This window comes from Nipponia nippon, unplaced genomic scaffold (genome assembly GCF_047370975.1).
Source record: "Nipponia nippon isolate SJK-2023a ecotype South Korea unplaced genomic scaffold, ASM4737097v1 scaffold_3, whole genome shotgun sequence".
NCBI lineage: Eukaryota > Metazoa > Chordata > Aves > Pelecaniformes > Threskiornithidae > Nipponia > Nipponia nippon.
The window spans coordinates 123,953,769-123,968,235 of NW_028262347.1; the positions used below are offsets into that span (position 1 = coordinate 123,953,769).

The window sequence follows — 14,467 nt, forward strand, 5'->3', positions numbered from 1 at the left end:
TCTTCAGTAAGCTGTAAAACATTGGTTTGTAATTTTTTCTGTTGTTTACACAGGGGGCGAAAAAATACTTAAAAAATATCAGCAGCCAGGTGATTAGCCAGATTTTAGATGTCTGTGTTAACCAAAATAATGTACTAGTTGTAATTAGCCAGCTGAAAAGTGTGGAAATGAGTCTTGCACGTTTGTTACTACATTAGCGATCATTTGACTCTACAAGCATTTACTTGCCTCTTTTGACTACAGCCGAGGGAACCACGGGAACAGCAGTATTTGAATGACTGAAGAACAGAGCCCCAAATTATTACGTTTTCAAAACCTAGAGGAAGGACGGATGCAGGAGCTGCAAGCTACCATGTTCCGCTTCGGTGGCATAGCACCGTGATCTTAAAGCCTGACATTTGAATTTTTCAACTGTATCATTAATGCTGGTCTAAATAACGAAAAAAATAGCGAGGCCTATTGATATCTAAAATGGGGACAGATCTTGGTGTGGTTTTGGGAGCCTCGCTGTGTGTTTGCCTTTACCTTATATTCTCCCTTAGGTGTCTGCGTCTGGCAACTGATATATAGGAAACTGGTCAAAGTGGACCACATTTCTCATCTGTCTGAGTAGTTGTCCTTCTGTCTGCGTTAATTTGGTTCGGTTTGGTTTGATGTACTGATTTCTTTCTTAAAAGGGGTTTCTTTGTTAGTCAGATATATCCGAGTCCATTAGCACTTTCTTTTTTTGATCTCCCTTTTCTTTTCTGCTTTTCTTTCTCTGTGTCATGGCACACAGTGATATTTGACTTCTTACGACGAGGCTCTCCGTCCTCAGCTCGTCGTCTTACCTACGGCTGTGCCATTTCCTTGGCATACGGTGGTGCTTGTGCCTGCAAACATACTACAATTTTTGTTTTGCCTTGAGTGCGTCGTCCACTAACTTTCTTTTGTCTTCCACATTTATCACCTTGATTTGCAATAGTCGTTTTTGTCGTAAGAAAGTGATAATGGATCACCAGCCCCATTGTCGGAGCAAGAAACGGTTCTAAGCAGAGATTATTCTTACAGAACATTATAATGCTGGGATGTGGTACCAGCGAAAGGAAGACCAAAGGTTTATATGTTGTTGTTTCTTTGTGTGTTACCTCAGAAATTATTAATAATATGCAGAACAGATATCTTAATATCTTTCTGTACAAGGGTACAAAACTTTACTTCTTCCCCCAGTTGTGCAGGTGTAGTCTTGGAAGACATACGTAGAGGAAATGTCTTCAGTGGCGGTTAGGATGTGAATTAATTATTGTTTTGATGAACATGATTTAGATGATATTGTAAAATGTTAATTATTCCTTTTGCATTTATCAAATTATATTGGAAAATTTCTCCTGTATATATTTTAACTAAGTACAGTTGTATTAAAAATATGCGTGGTGATCATGAGTACAGCTTGAAATCACTCTGTCCGCACACTCTGTAATTATGGAATGAGTAGTAATAGGCCCGGGTGGTTTTGAGGAGTACTTACTCCTCTCTTAAAACTCAGTCTGTTGCTGAACGGATCCTCCTGTGATCAAGCAGTAGCAATTCATTTTTGTGGCGTCAGCAAAGTAGGAAGAGCAAAAAGCGAGGGATAATTAGGAAGCATAACCTGAGCCCTCTTGGATCAGAATCGGGTAGAAATTACGTATTAACTTCTCTTTTGTCAATACTAGTATGGTTTTACCTGGAACTTGTATTAAAGAATTAACCATACAGGATGAGTAGAAGGAAGGAATTTTAAAAAGAAAGGATCTTATAGAGGCATAGTTCAAGTAACGATAACTTTTTCAAAAGAAGTAAAATACAGGACGTAGCAGTTTGTTTCTTATATAAAGATAGCTATATTGGTGCGCTAAAGCTGGCATGTTTTTACCTTGAAGAAATACTTAGCTGTGTCATCTTCATCCAAAACCTTATGTTGCATAATACACTTTAAATGTAAAAAAAGGCCTTGTATCAAAAATACTGAGAAATTGGCACTTACTCCTGTAGACGTGAACTATATATACGTTAAGATTTATCAGCTGTTGGCTTTATTCTGGAAGCATTCCTCTGAGGATCCTGCTTTGAATAGCTCAAACGGATGGAAGACGCAGTCCTCCTCGTCCGAGACAAGACTTCTTTTTTGTTAGGTAGCCGTACAGAAACACAGATTCACAATCCCCTCGCAGCGTCCATCGAGTTTGTTTAATTTCAGATTCCTTATAAGCCTCTGTTCTAAGCGCTGTGGAATGACTGTGGCATTTGGGATGTGTGAACTTTGGGATCTGTAGGGGTAAACATCAAAGAGAATTGCTTTGTAGAAATTGTTCCAATTAATATTTTAATAATATTCTTTGTATGCCCTTCTGACTTTGAGGCTTGCATGACTTACACTCATGTTGGTTTTGAGCATGGAATCGGTCGGCGCGAGCTGGTGTTTCTGAGAGGCCGGAGTTTTATCTGATCAGCAGAGGGTTGTAAAGACCATAAGCGATCGAGTGAAAATGCAGTTATCTTGAACAGAGGTGGCGGAAGTGGAGCGCCTAAATATAATGTCATTTTACATTAGTGGACAAAAACCTTGAATAGAAGATGAGGTTGCTAGGTGTGCTAATGTAATGGGAACATAAGGCACCGAATTTACTGTTTCAGGAGGATATGCAATTAAGAGGCTATTAAAGATATCGTAAATAATTAAAATTACTTCCTTTACGTTATAGCCTATGGATAGGGTTCTGTATATCTGATTCTGAACGACTGTTACCGGGTCAGTTTCCTTTGGAAAAATGTTGACGAAAGATGGGTGGGTCGTCGTGCCTACCTGAGCAAAACCCCGACCGTCAGCGTCAGGCCAGGGAGCAGCCTGCAGCGATGGCGGTACCTGCACAGGAACCTGCCCGAATCCGTTTGCTTCCCTGTGTTCCCAACATTCCCCCTTCATCCACGACATCAGAAGGGATGTTGGTCACTCTTACCCGATGCCTACCCTATCCCAGTCTGAAAATGGGAGGTACTGGGTACGACCTTTTAAAGGTTTCCATATTCTTCAAGGCTGTATGTCACATCTGGGGCAAAGTGTCTCTCTATTAAACCTTAAATTGCCAGTTAACTGTGTTTAATTACAGGAGGTGCCTTTTCTACAGTGTTGAACAGACTGGAAAGATTCTCCAATGGTCTCTTTTGAATTTGCACATCTTTTTTGAATTCTTGCTTGTGTGAGTTTCTAGATAAAAATGATGAGCTATTTTTATCATATACCTTCAAAAGAGAATTATCTTGAAATAAGATAGTCCAGTTGTAAGAAGAAAAACTAGACAATAAACAAAACAGAGTATAAGTGAGAGATTAAAATCTGATTTGACCATAATTTTAGTAGAATAAAATCTGATTTGACCATAATTTTAGTAGAATAAAATCTGATTTGACCATAATTTTAGTAGAATAAAATCTGATTTGACCATAATTTTAGTAGAATAAAATCTGATTTGACCATAATTTTAGTAGAAGTTGGTAGCAAGAAGAATTTGAGTTAACACTTGTGATACTGCACACTCTCTTCTAACTTTCAGAACTTGTAAAAAAAAACCCAAACCCTCAGTTTCGCCAGTGTCTGTATTAACTAAGATTAAGCACAGCCTGGCCACTTATACAGGTCATTTCAGTGAAAGCAGTGAACTTACACACATGGAAATTAGCATTAGTTTCCAGCCTGCCGTATCAAATGGGTTTTTAACATGAAAGAAAAAAAATCTTGTCACCATTTTAATACTCGTTATTTTTGGCTACTTTTTCCTCTGGAAGTCTGACTGGGGATTGCCACTTGATGCGTTTGCTAACTGAACAGCGGGTTCTGTGCGTGTTGCTGTAGTGAAGGTAAGAAGTAGATGCAGCCCGTGGGTGCCGAGTTGTCCGATGCAAGGTCTGGGGTTCGTTGCTGCTCACAGAAGTCGGCTGCTTTGGGCTACTTTGCTCGTGCCTACAGCTACTCCTGCTTAGGGCGCAGCAAGAAGTCACCTGTAACCAGATCACAAAGTCTTTCCTGCTGAAGAACGTGTTGCCTGAAAATAAGTAAATTGAGCATGCTTCACTGAGTCTCTTTTTTTGGAGGATCATTTTCAACCCTCTCTTTCCTTGCCTCGTAACTTGTGAAGAATGTTGCGTTCCACGCGAGTCAGCACATTGGCCTCCTTCAGTAAATCAGAATTGACCGGCCACGATGGTGGGTCCCACGTGAATCGTGACTACTCCCTGCTTCCTTGCGGTCGGCAGCTTGGTATGTTTTTCATTTACAAAGCCAAGCAAAACAAGCTAGTTGCTGAACTCTTTAATTTCAGAAAGGACATCCAGATGGGGTTTTTGGATCCCTGTGTGTGCAATTTTTGGAAGATGCTTCAGCTGGCAGATTTGTGCAACTGTATGATCATTGTCTGTGAAACAGGCAATGTCGGGTCCTTTATATGGTGGAACAAATCAAATTCCATTTTGATAGAGAAAGAAATCTAGCTCATAGATGTAAGAGCAAAGAGTGTAGCAAGTGGTTCTACTCCCAAGAGACTCTGGCCTTAAGAGCAGCGGTTCGGAAAAACACGTAGTGGTAGATGGTGAACAAAGTCTGTGTGAACACCCGCTGTGACCGGGGAAAAAATGCTGGTTTAGATTCTCCTGGGATGTGTGGCTAGGAAGCAGTGGACAGGAGAGGACTTCATGACTTTACTGATGAGTAGAGCGTTTCCCACATCGCTTTTTTCCCCCCCTCTACACTTTGAAAACAAGGATGTGGAGAAACCAAAACAGAAATGCTGCAGAAATCATCAGAAAGTAGAGACAGTAAGTGATTTGTGGTGCGAGATGTGAAAGCCACTTGCGGTTCATAGAAAGAAGATCTAGAGGTGCCGCTGGGCGATAGTGAAGGAGAGTCTCTGTAGGTGAAGATGACGCCCGTCCAAGGGCAGAGGAGGAGCCGGTGACGGCACCGCGGAGCGAGGGGTGTAAAGCAGAGCAGAGTGCGGCGCGGGAAGGGAATGCTCAAAGGCAGTGGTGGATTCTCCATCTCTTGGCGTCTTCAAGGCAGGACGTCTTTCTGGAAGGCAGTAAACTACGAGTCTAAAATGAGAGTTATTGAGGGTCACAGGAGACAGTTCTGGCGCTAATGTTATTTAGGAGTTGAAGCCAGATGTAAATTGCTTCTCTGTGCCTTAAAATCTCCCAAGTTAAGGGTTAATGGGTTCCAGCATGTTGGGGAGAAAGCTTCTTCACCGACTTCACGACGTAAAAAATTATACTTTGTTTTATTGAATTGCATGTTTTCTGATCTTTAAAAAAACGTTTGAAATTATGTATTGCAAACTAATTTCGGAAAAGCTGAAGTGGTATTTGAATGACGGTCATGATTTTGTTCCATCACTAATACTGAGCTTTTTTACGCTGTGAAGCGCAGTGTCGCCGATGCAGCGAGTGGGTGCGGAGCGTGCCCTACCAAGGGTTCCTGGAACAAACTGCATTCACCTAAACAAACTGACAGCAAATTTCTAGCTCTCCAGTTATTTTAATAAGCCACAGTTGTATTTTATGGATGCTGAAATAATTCTAAAAATTGTTTCGTGCAGTCCACTGCATTCTACTAGAACAGAACTGTGTCAGTATGGCAGGTGTAATTTTTAGTGGCAATCCAGTGAACCAATTCGGTAGTAATACATAATGCGTGCTATTATACGGGTGCTAAAGAAATGGTATAATCTAGCAGCGTACTTGATTTGAAAGCATTCATGAAAAGTGAACCTGTTGGATTTTGAAAAAGTGATTAACCTTTAAAGCACGGTGAAATTAAAGGCATAGACGTGGTTTTGCATCTTAAGCAAGAAAAAGCAAACACTTTGTACCGATGGTAGGATTTTTCAGTTTTAATCATGATTTTTTTTTCAGTTTATCCTGATTTTTAAACTATTTTTACAGTGACTTTTTTTCTTTAAGAAAACAAGTGATACTCACATGAATAGTGTTTCCTAATAGTTCTCAAACAAAGAATGTAGCTGTTGCTTAATGGAAATTATACGGACTCAGAAAATAGCAAGTAATATAAAATCACTGCAGTATTTATTGACTAAAAAGTATTTTTAAGCATGATATGGGAGAAGTGCCTATAGCAAATTAGTGTATGGAAGTGCATGGTATCGTCAGAGAATTCAGCAAAGCTACAGTGTGTGCCACGTTGAACGTAAAGATGCGTTGTCTTTGTTACGACCCCATACCTGCATTTTATAAGATCTTCTACATTAGGGTGCGAATAGCTTTGTCAGTCACATTCAACTAAAAGCTCTAAAGAATTAGGTGTTTCTCTCAGTGTCTATCTAACCTGAGCCTGAGTGATTCTAAATGTAATACAATATGATACATTTTCCACACTTGCAAAAACATTTTATTACAAATTACATTGTATGGTATGATATAACACGATATGTAATTTTAAGCCAGACTATATGTATGTTAGCTTTTCCAGTTTTAAAAAAATGTAAAAAATTAAAAATTTGCAACTCCTTAAGAAAATAGCCTGGACATGTACAGAACACGCCGTGAGAACTTCCACTTTTAGCTCTTGTACGCTTCCCCAGTGAATTTTCCTCTATCATTTTAAATGATTACAGAATTCTGGTCTCTCTCGGGGTCGGTAACCACACATAAAAATGGTTCAGCTTTGTGTCAGAGCCCCTGCACACAAGAACGTTTAGAATAGGTTTATGGGAAAAGCTCCTGGTTCGGTGCCACCACCGATTCGCAACTGATTGCCATTGAGAGACGCTTGATTTAATTTCTTTAAAAAAAAAAACAACCCAAAAAACAACAAACCCAAACACTAGGCATGTTAGCATGGATGAGTTCATTAATTATTAACACTATTTTAAAATAATGCTGAATCGTGTTGTATTTTCTTGTTATATCTGCATTTGATATTTCTTTCTGTTCAGGAAAAAAATATATATTTTCTTGTTTGGAAATACTTGGGTTTCTAAAACATGTCGGGTGGGCTGTCTTGTAAACAGTTTTATATTTTCAATTAAAAACGGTATAAAATCCACAAAACGCGTTATTTCCCCGTGAAACAATTGCACTTCCTTCCTGCTCCACAGGATCGCCTTTTCTAACCCTTCAGCTTTCGCAAAACTATTTCAGGATATTGTTTCCGTACGTACCAGAACTCGTAGCCCTCTTCAAGGTTTACTGCAGAGGTGACTTGTTTTTTTGTTTTTTGTTTTTTTCATTAAAGCATGAATTTTGAGGTGGACACAGACATCTGCATTTCTGTTCCCATTTTAACTTCCTTTTCTTGCTCTTTGCTTTGGGGGGAGGGGGGGGAAATAAGTTATTTTCCTCAAGTTTTCTTGCAGTAGTGGATTTGATGCTGAGCTAAGAGGAAAAATAGTGTAAATGAAAACACTTCAAATTTTCTAGTGTGTGCAAACTCTTCTGGTAACGATCACCTCTCTTCCACCTAAAGGCTGAAGAATTTGTATCTTACTGGTACTGTAGGGTATGCGATTTCAAACCCACTTCTTAGTGAAGCAGTTTGTCACATGACACTGTATGACTCAAATTATCTTAAATCCTTAAAAAAAACCCAAACCCAAAAACCAAAAGAGAAGATTCCCACTCCCTGGTCACTTCTAGCATGAGAAATTTTTGCTGTAAACTCCATTCTAGATGGAAGTTTCATGACAGTAGCAAAAACTTAAAGGAAAAAGTTGCAGTTTATAATTCAGAGCAAAATTGTAAGTGTCATTTAAAAAAAAAAAGGGGGGGGGGGAATTGATTCACTTCTCTCCCCTAAGCGTGTTGGTCAGCACGTACAATTAAGAGATTGAGATATAAATTATAGTATGTTGGGAAAGTCATCTGAGAAGCTTAGTAAATAAATAGCATTTAAAATTACTGCTCCTTCCAAACAGGTTTCAAAGCATAATGCATACTATAAATTTTCTGATGCCTTCTGCAATAGTGTAGAGGTTTTCCAAAGACTGCGTTACAAAAAGATATTAAATTATGGCAAATGCCAACAATCCGTAGAGCTTTTGTTCTGTTTGTGGGCTTGGTTTTGTTTTTTTTTTTTTTTTTTCCTGTGCCAGGATGTGGCATTTAGACCTTTCGGGTACCAAAAGACTGGAAGTGAGATCTAGGACAGATGATTGTCCCGTAGCCTTGACCCTGTCAGCCTGGTGTGGTGAAAGGCTTGTCCTGACTTTGGGAGGTTTCTGGCCGCTCACCCGTTGGAGATGAGCAGCACATTTGTTCCTCTGGTGCTGAGGACATAGCTAAATTAGAAATGATGGTGCGTTGTCGAAATGTGACAGCTTGGTTGAAGTCTACATCGCATGAAGGCAAATATACATATAGTCACATCTTAGAGATTATTCTTGGTCTTGGACCACATGAAAAATTGTGCTTTGTCCAGGATATATGTGCTGAAAACTGCACTCCCCGATCAACATGGATTTGTAAAACTGAAGACCATTGCAAACATAAGGCTTGCTTGCTTTTTTTTTTAACCCTCGTTGTTGTTTAAAGACAATAAACCAAACCCCCAAAAGGCTTTAAAACAATAGTGATATTTAGCTGTGTACAGGATGACAGCCTACAATTTAACAGGTTAGAATGTGACGCTTTCAGATCTAAAGGGGGAAATAGTTTTACTTTCCATCTTTGTACAAATTTCAATTCAGGTTTTACATCCCACATTGGTGAACTGCAAATAAAAGTTGGCAAGGTATTATCTAACGCCTTGCTTCTGGACATTAGTTTCTAGGTGCAAAGGCCTTTTTGGTACATACGGTGAGAACTGAACGCTGCCAGAATGGTCAGAACTACATTGGCCGGTAACACTGATCAGTCTACGAAGATCCCGCTATAGATGATCGATAGAACTCCAAATATTTTTCAAAGAAGGCCTTGAACTCCACGTGTAATGGACTTGGGTTAAAGGAACCAGAGTTTCCATCTTCCATGCTTTTTTGATTCAGTTTTGGATTTTTGCTTGGGAGTGGAGGAGTAGCTCTCCTGAGAATAAGGCAAAGGTGCAACCTGAGTTTCCTCAATAGGATGAAGTTTTCTCAAAACTGGCTGTAATTTATCTTCTTGCTGCTTAAAATCCAATTCCACGCTGAAAATGGGAAGAAAAAAGCAGTTGGTTACTAATTATGATAGAAAGATTTCAATTAAGCCAACATCTGACACCAGTATACAAGTGCTTAATTTATGAAATTCAAAGACAAAAGAAACTTTTTAAATCAGGTCTCCACATTTCTTTGACCAAAAGTGAAGGGGGAGTGGGGAGGAAGAGACAGGTCAAAAAACGACATACCGCAAAAGAGAAATAGGAATGGGATTGTGCAAACTTCTGCCTCCTGCTTAGGGGGGGCTTGAGGATTATGGTGGAAGTGCTGTGGAGTGACGGAAAACTAGAAATACTGCTTTTTCCCCTCATCTCTGTGGAGAAATGCTCTTTCAGAGGGTTCCCGGCTCCGTTCTCCCTCCCGCCGGCGCGGTCCGGGGCTGGCAGCCGGGCACGTGCGTCCTTGTGCTTCCGAGAAGAGCTGATGGGTTGGCCGTAAGCAACAAGGCTGCTGCGGCCGTTTCTTTACCGTTTCTTTCCTTGAGCTGTTCCTTGCAAGTTTTACCATGAGTTAGATTAATTTCACCAAACTGCTGTCGTATGTGTATACTCATATACGTATGTGGAAAAAATAAATAAATTAAAAGACTCTTTTACAATGCAGCCCTTCAGCGTATGCTGACAGCGTCTGAACTTAGCCCTGTAATGAGGATAACAACATAAAATCTATTCGGCCCCTGCTGTAACTGACTGCTGAGACAAAAGCAGCTAATGATGGAGATCTGTCTATTTAGCTGGCCAGATCTGTAGGTAAAGTGGAAGGAACCTGTTTCAGTAGTAGCTAGTGTGTACTTGCTTGTTCCATTGCTGCTAAAATTTAAGGGAAATAAGGGAAATACTCATTTAAACGTAAGCTTGCGTTCAAAAAATATACCGAAGCTCTAAAATATACCTCCTGAATTCTAAACAGCGTTGGCTACAAAATCCTGCCGGCAATTAAAAAATGTAATGTAAGATGAAATTACAACCCTTATTTCAACGGTGTGTGCTACAGATCGTTTCAAGTTTGTCTTACAATGTGGTTCCTTTGTTTTATAAAATTCAGCAAAAGGTTAATTCTGTCTGATACTCGAAAACAAACCTAGGCCTGAAACTCCGCGGTTTCAGTTGTGTTCGTGCAGCAGCCTGTGGCCAAGTTCTGCCTTGAGTCTTTGCGTCCTGTCTTGTGCGTTACATTGCAATGTGGCACCCGGGCATCGAAGGATGAATTTAGAAGGTAGGGTGAAATTAAGGGGATTTAGACACTGAGATTAATTTATTTCTTCCCTGCCTTTGGCTTGATGTTTTAAACCTAACAGTTAATGGTTGAGGTGAAGATTGTGTGTGTGAAGGCATCTGTTGGGGCACTTGAGAGGTTGCCCTCTCGCCTCTGCTGCTGAGGTTTCTCGGGCTCTGTGCTGATACCTTTGTTCCTTCAGCGTTGCATAAATACGAGGTTATTGTTCCTGGATGTCAGTTCACTTTTAATAAGTATTAAATATGTTTTCGGAGTTATTTCTGCCATTGCTGCTTTGGTGTTAACCACTAGCGACGCCAGGCCGGCTTGTTCAGGCCTCATGCTCCCAGTGTAGCTCATCTAAAAAGAGATTTTTAAAGTTTTGTTACTGCTACCCCTGTCTAGCTTAGGGAGAGCGGCACCCCACCTTGAACGCGTGCAAGCATCCAGTACTTTTGTACACTTGAAGTCATTTCAGAGGAAATTCTCCAAGTAAGCTGGAATAATGGAAGTCATGGGAAATTCTGGTGGACTCCCGTGCCACAGCCTTTGCAAATGGAGCACATAATGCCATCTAATTCCCTCTGCTGATTGAGGTGGATTTTATTTTCCTCTTAGGGTGGAGGAGAGGGAATCAAAGATGGTAAGAGAAGTTTGGATAATTTTGCGCTTTGGTTTTTTGAAGAGCTGAAGAGCCTGCCTACACGGACTTCCCGGGAAGCCCTAGAAAGGGGTGCTGGAAAGATCTAAGGTCTTTTTTTGCATCTGGCTGTGCCTAGTTTGGTGTTTGGTTGGGTTTGCATCTGTGCCTGCTTTAACTGTTAAACCCATTCTGAGCAAGTGTCGGCATTTCAGTGATTTGGAGTGATTCGGATAAACTTTCTAATAGTGGAGGAGAGAAATACACTAGCTAAGAGTTCAAATATTCAAAATCTTTTCCCCACCTCCATGTTGTTAAGCAGTAAAAAGACATTTCAAATTGAAGAAGATAATTTTTAAAATTTCAGCTATACGCTAGAACTATACTTACGAATCCTGAATTTGCAGGAGACAGCTGTGTTAGGTATCCCACTACTGCATGAGCACACTACAAGCCTACTGATGAATCTAATATTTGTCCTCGTTAATGAAAGAACGATGCTGTCTTCATCTTGATAACACGTTCTGGTTTGCCGTTTAGCTAGCAAAAAGCGGTCGGTTAGATAACTGCAGCATTAATTTTGTGGTAAGATTGGGGTATCGGTTGATTGTGGATGCCCCACCACATAAATGCTTTCAGTCATACAGCGAGAGAATCTCGGCGTGAGGTGGGTTCTTCTCCAAGAGCTCTCTAAATCTCATTTGAAGTGGCATGCAAATCTGTGCAGAATTTGGCATGTATTATAGTTGCTTTGTTTCTCGGTATCAATTTTGAAAAAACCCCAAAGGCGTTTCAGCTCTAGCATTGGCAGAGTTCATTTTTACTTCTTTCAACATGTTATTCTTGCGGGGGAGCTCTCGTAAGAGCTACTTGAAATTGATGGAAAAGATAAATTGTTTAAAAAAAAAAAAAAACAAACTTGCCGAACAGAATAACTTTTTCCATAATCAATTTCTATTAAAGACAGACCTCAAGAGAAAAACCATCTTAGCTCTAGTCCGTGTGACAAAACCCATGTTATCATTTTCTACGGCGTAAAACCATTTGCAGCACCTTTCGGGCTGTCTTTCAGCCAGTCACATCAAAATGAAATATTTTACTTTTGAAGAGTATCACGAGGATGAATAAAAACATTCATATTATTTCAGCATTTATAACTGTCAATTTTGCAGAATAATTGATTGTTGTTTATCAAGATCAATTTATCGGGCTTCGTAGGTTTTTTTAACGTAACCGCTCCTTTCAGGCAAACGATTTGTTTGCTTGCAAACATTTAGTGTATACTGTTTGTGCTGCAGCAATAAGACAAAAACCTCATTCTGTAATTTTTCACGTCTTTCTAAATTAGCGACAGCTGACTTTATTTTTGTTCTTTATATCAAACATAGGAAATACTGTCGCATTCAGCAAGTGTTACATATTTGTATGACTTCTTTATGTTTTTGGTAGAGCGCTGCAGATATTCTCCCCCGACTGCTCCTCCGGCTTCCCAGTTCTTGCGTTCGTGAACTTGATTTTGTCACTTGTCACAGCTTGAACAATTTTGTGTTGCTTAGTGCTATTTTTGTATCGTAAGTCTCTATAGGTTTCCTCTCAAAATGACCTTTGCTTGAAATATTCTCTATGCCATGTGGCTCTTCTCACTTTCAAACTTTGTCTGGTTTTGTCTCTTCTTTAAGCCTCCCCATGGTAACTCCATGAACTTAATCAGTGAGGACTCTGTGTTCTTCTAGCATTACGCATGATGGAGATTATAGTTATTGGCTTCAGAAGCGTTTTTCCTTAGATGAAATAATCATATTTTTCAATAGAGTGACAATTACGAGTAAGCCCTACAAAACCAAGAGATGAATCTAAATATTATAGAATGCTAGTATCGCAAACATTTGCATGACGCATTGGATTAGGACATACTAACGGTTCGCTTCCCTGCAATATTGCCGCATTTGGAACGCTGGGTTGGAGTTTCTCCACACTCAGTACCTATCTCAAATTTTTGCCATGCATGAAACTCCAGTGCAAATAGATAGGCTAGTTTTGTGAAGGAGTATAAGCAGTAATATTTTGTCTGTGATAACTATTCTGGTTTTCTGTGTTTTCTCCCCAAAGCAACTATATGCTTACGAGGTTTACAACAGAAACTTTGCATTTTAGGGCAGTTGCCTGTGTATCAGTGTTTGCATAGATGTCATTCCCATGAAAATTTGGCCAAATAAAATCAAATAACAGACCTTTGAGAATTTTATTTTGATGTGTTCATTAAACACAGGCGAGAACTTTGTAATTAAAATCTCTGGCATTCCTTCACAGTGAGACACGTTTAGTCCAGGACTGATCAAACACCTCTTTGCAGCTGCAGCTCTGTTACATTGGTCTGCGCTTGACTGAGCCCCAGAGCGGAGGACCCTCAGCCTGCTTTTTCTGTCATCTTGTTTTCTGCGAGGGACTGATAGCAGCGTAAAGGGAACCCAAAATGAGATTTTTTTTTTTTTTCTTTTTTAAGAAAAACTTTTTTTCTTCCTACCTTTCCCATTTCCCAGATCCCGGTGTTATTTATTGCACAGCATGGATGTGCACTCAGCTGACTGAGGAGCCTGGCTGAAATGTGAATCTCGATCTAATTTTGTCCCTAGGAAGTGCCATTGACTCGCTATGCAAGTTGGGTTTATAGCGAATGAGGCAAAGTGCTGCAAAAAGGTGGAGGGTACAGTAGGGCTGTTGAACGCTGCCTTGAAAACTATTTTTATACATGACTTAATTTTGGAATTTAAGTCAGCAGGAACCTCTGTGGGGTTTCTCTGTTTGTTTTGCTTTGGGCTTAGGGTCCCCCAGCCTTTGCTTTCTGTGTTTGTGAAATGGAGTTATTGTGTTCGGAAAACAATGAAGACTCGCATACCGTAACAGCGAGTACTCCAGGACAAACTGGGAACAAAACTATTTTCTATGCAGAATTTGAATGGTATTCAGGAAAGAAACAGAAACAAAATATATTGAATAGCTGCTCATCAGTGAAGGAGGGTGTGCTTGGTGCCCGAAGCCCTAGGGGAGAGGAGTGACGAACGGCCTGACTCTCTAATTGCGTGCTCGCGGTGCAGCAGCACGGATCAACGCCGGGTTCGTTTGGCCTCCGGCTGTCCTCGGGGGCCCTGAGAACATCTCAGAGGTGCGCTGGGGTTTGCGGGGCACAATATGCCTGCGGGCGCACGTGCCGCGTAACGCGTGCGAGTGAAATCCAGTGGTGTTATCAAGAGGTGCGGTAACTGTGTACACAGGGCCCGTTGTGCGATAAAGGGTTGTAGAGACAAGGTGGACAGTTCGTACACCTCAAGGCACGCACCCAAGGTGGCCAACTCGCTCAGGCTCCTTCTTTCTGGCTAATCCCATCTTCTAAGTCCCAGCGCTCTGGATTAGGGATTGGTGCGGTGGATTTTCTGGTTCTGGCTTCCTG

General features: G+C 40.5%; 2 protein-coding genes across 6 annotated transcripts in view; one reads left to right on the forward strand and one right to left on the reverse strand.

The window, feature by feature from the left end:
* The window catches only part of DOCK1 (dedicator of cytokinesis 1), a 314,587-nt gene that overhangs the window by 99,069 nt on the left and 201,051 nt on the right, over positions 1-14,467 (forward strand). The window lies entirely within an intron of this gene.
* Positions 5,886-14,467, reverse strand: part of INSYN2A (inhibitory synaptic factor 2A) — a 50,288-nt gene continuing 41,706 nt past the window's right edge. The window contains exon 4 of the mRNA XM_087765719.1: positions 5,886-9,151. Within this exon, the coding sequence (XP_087621845.1) occupies positions 8,968-9,151 (184 nt within the window). The 3' untranslated portion in view covers positions 5,886-8,967. The remainder of the gene's footprint in view (positions 9,152-14,467) is intronic.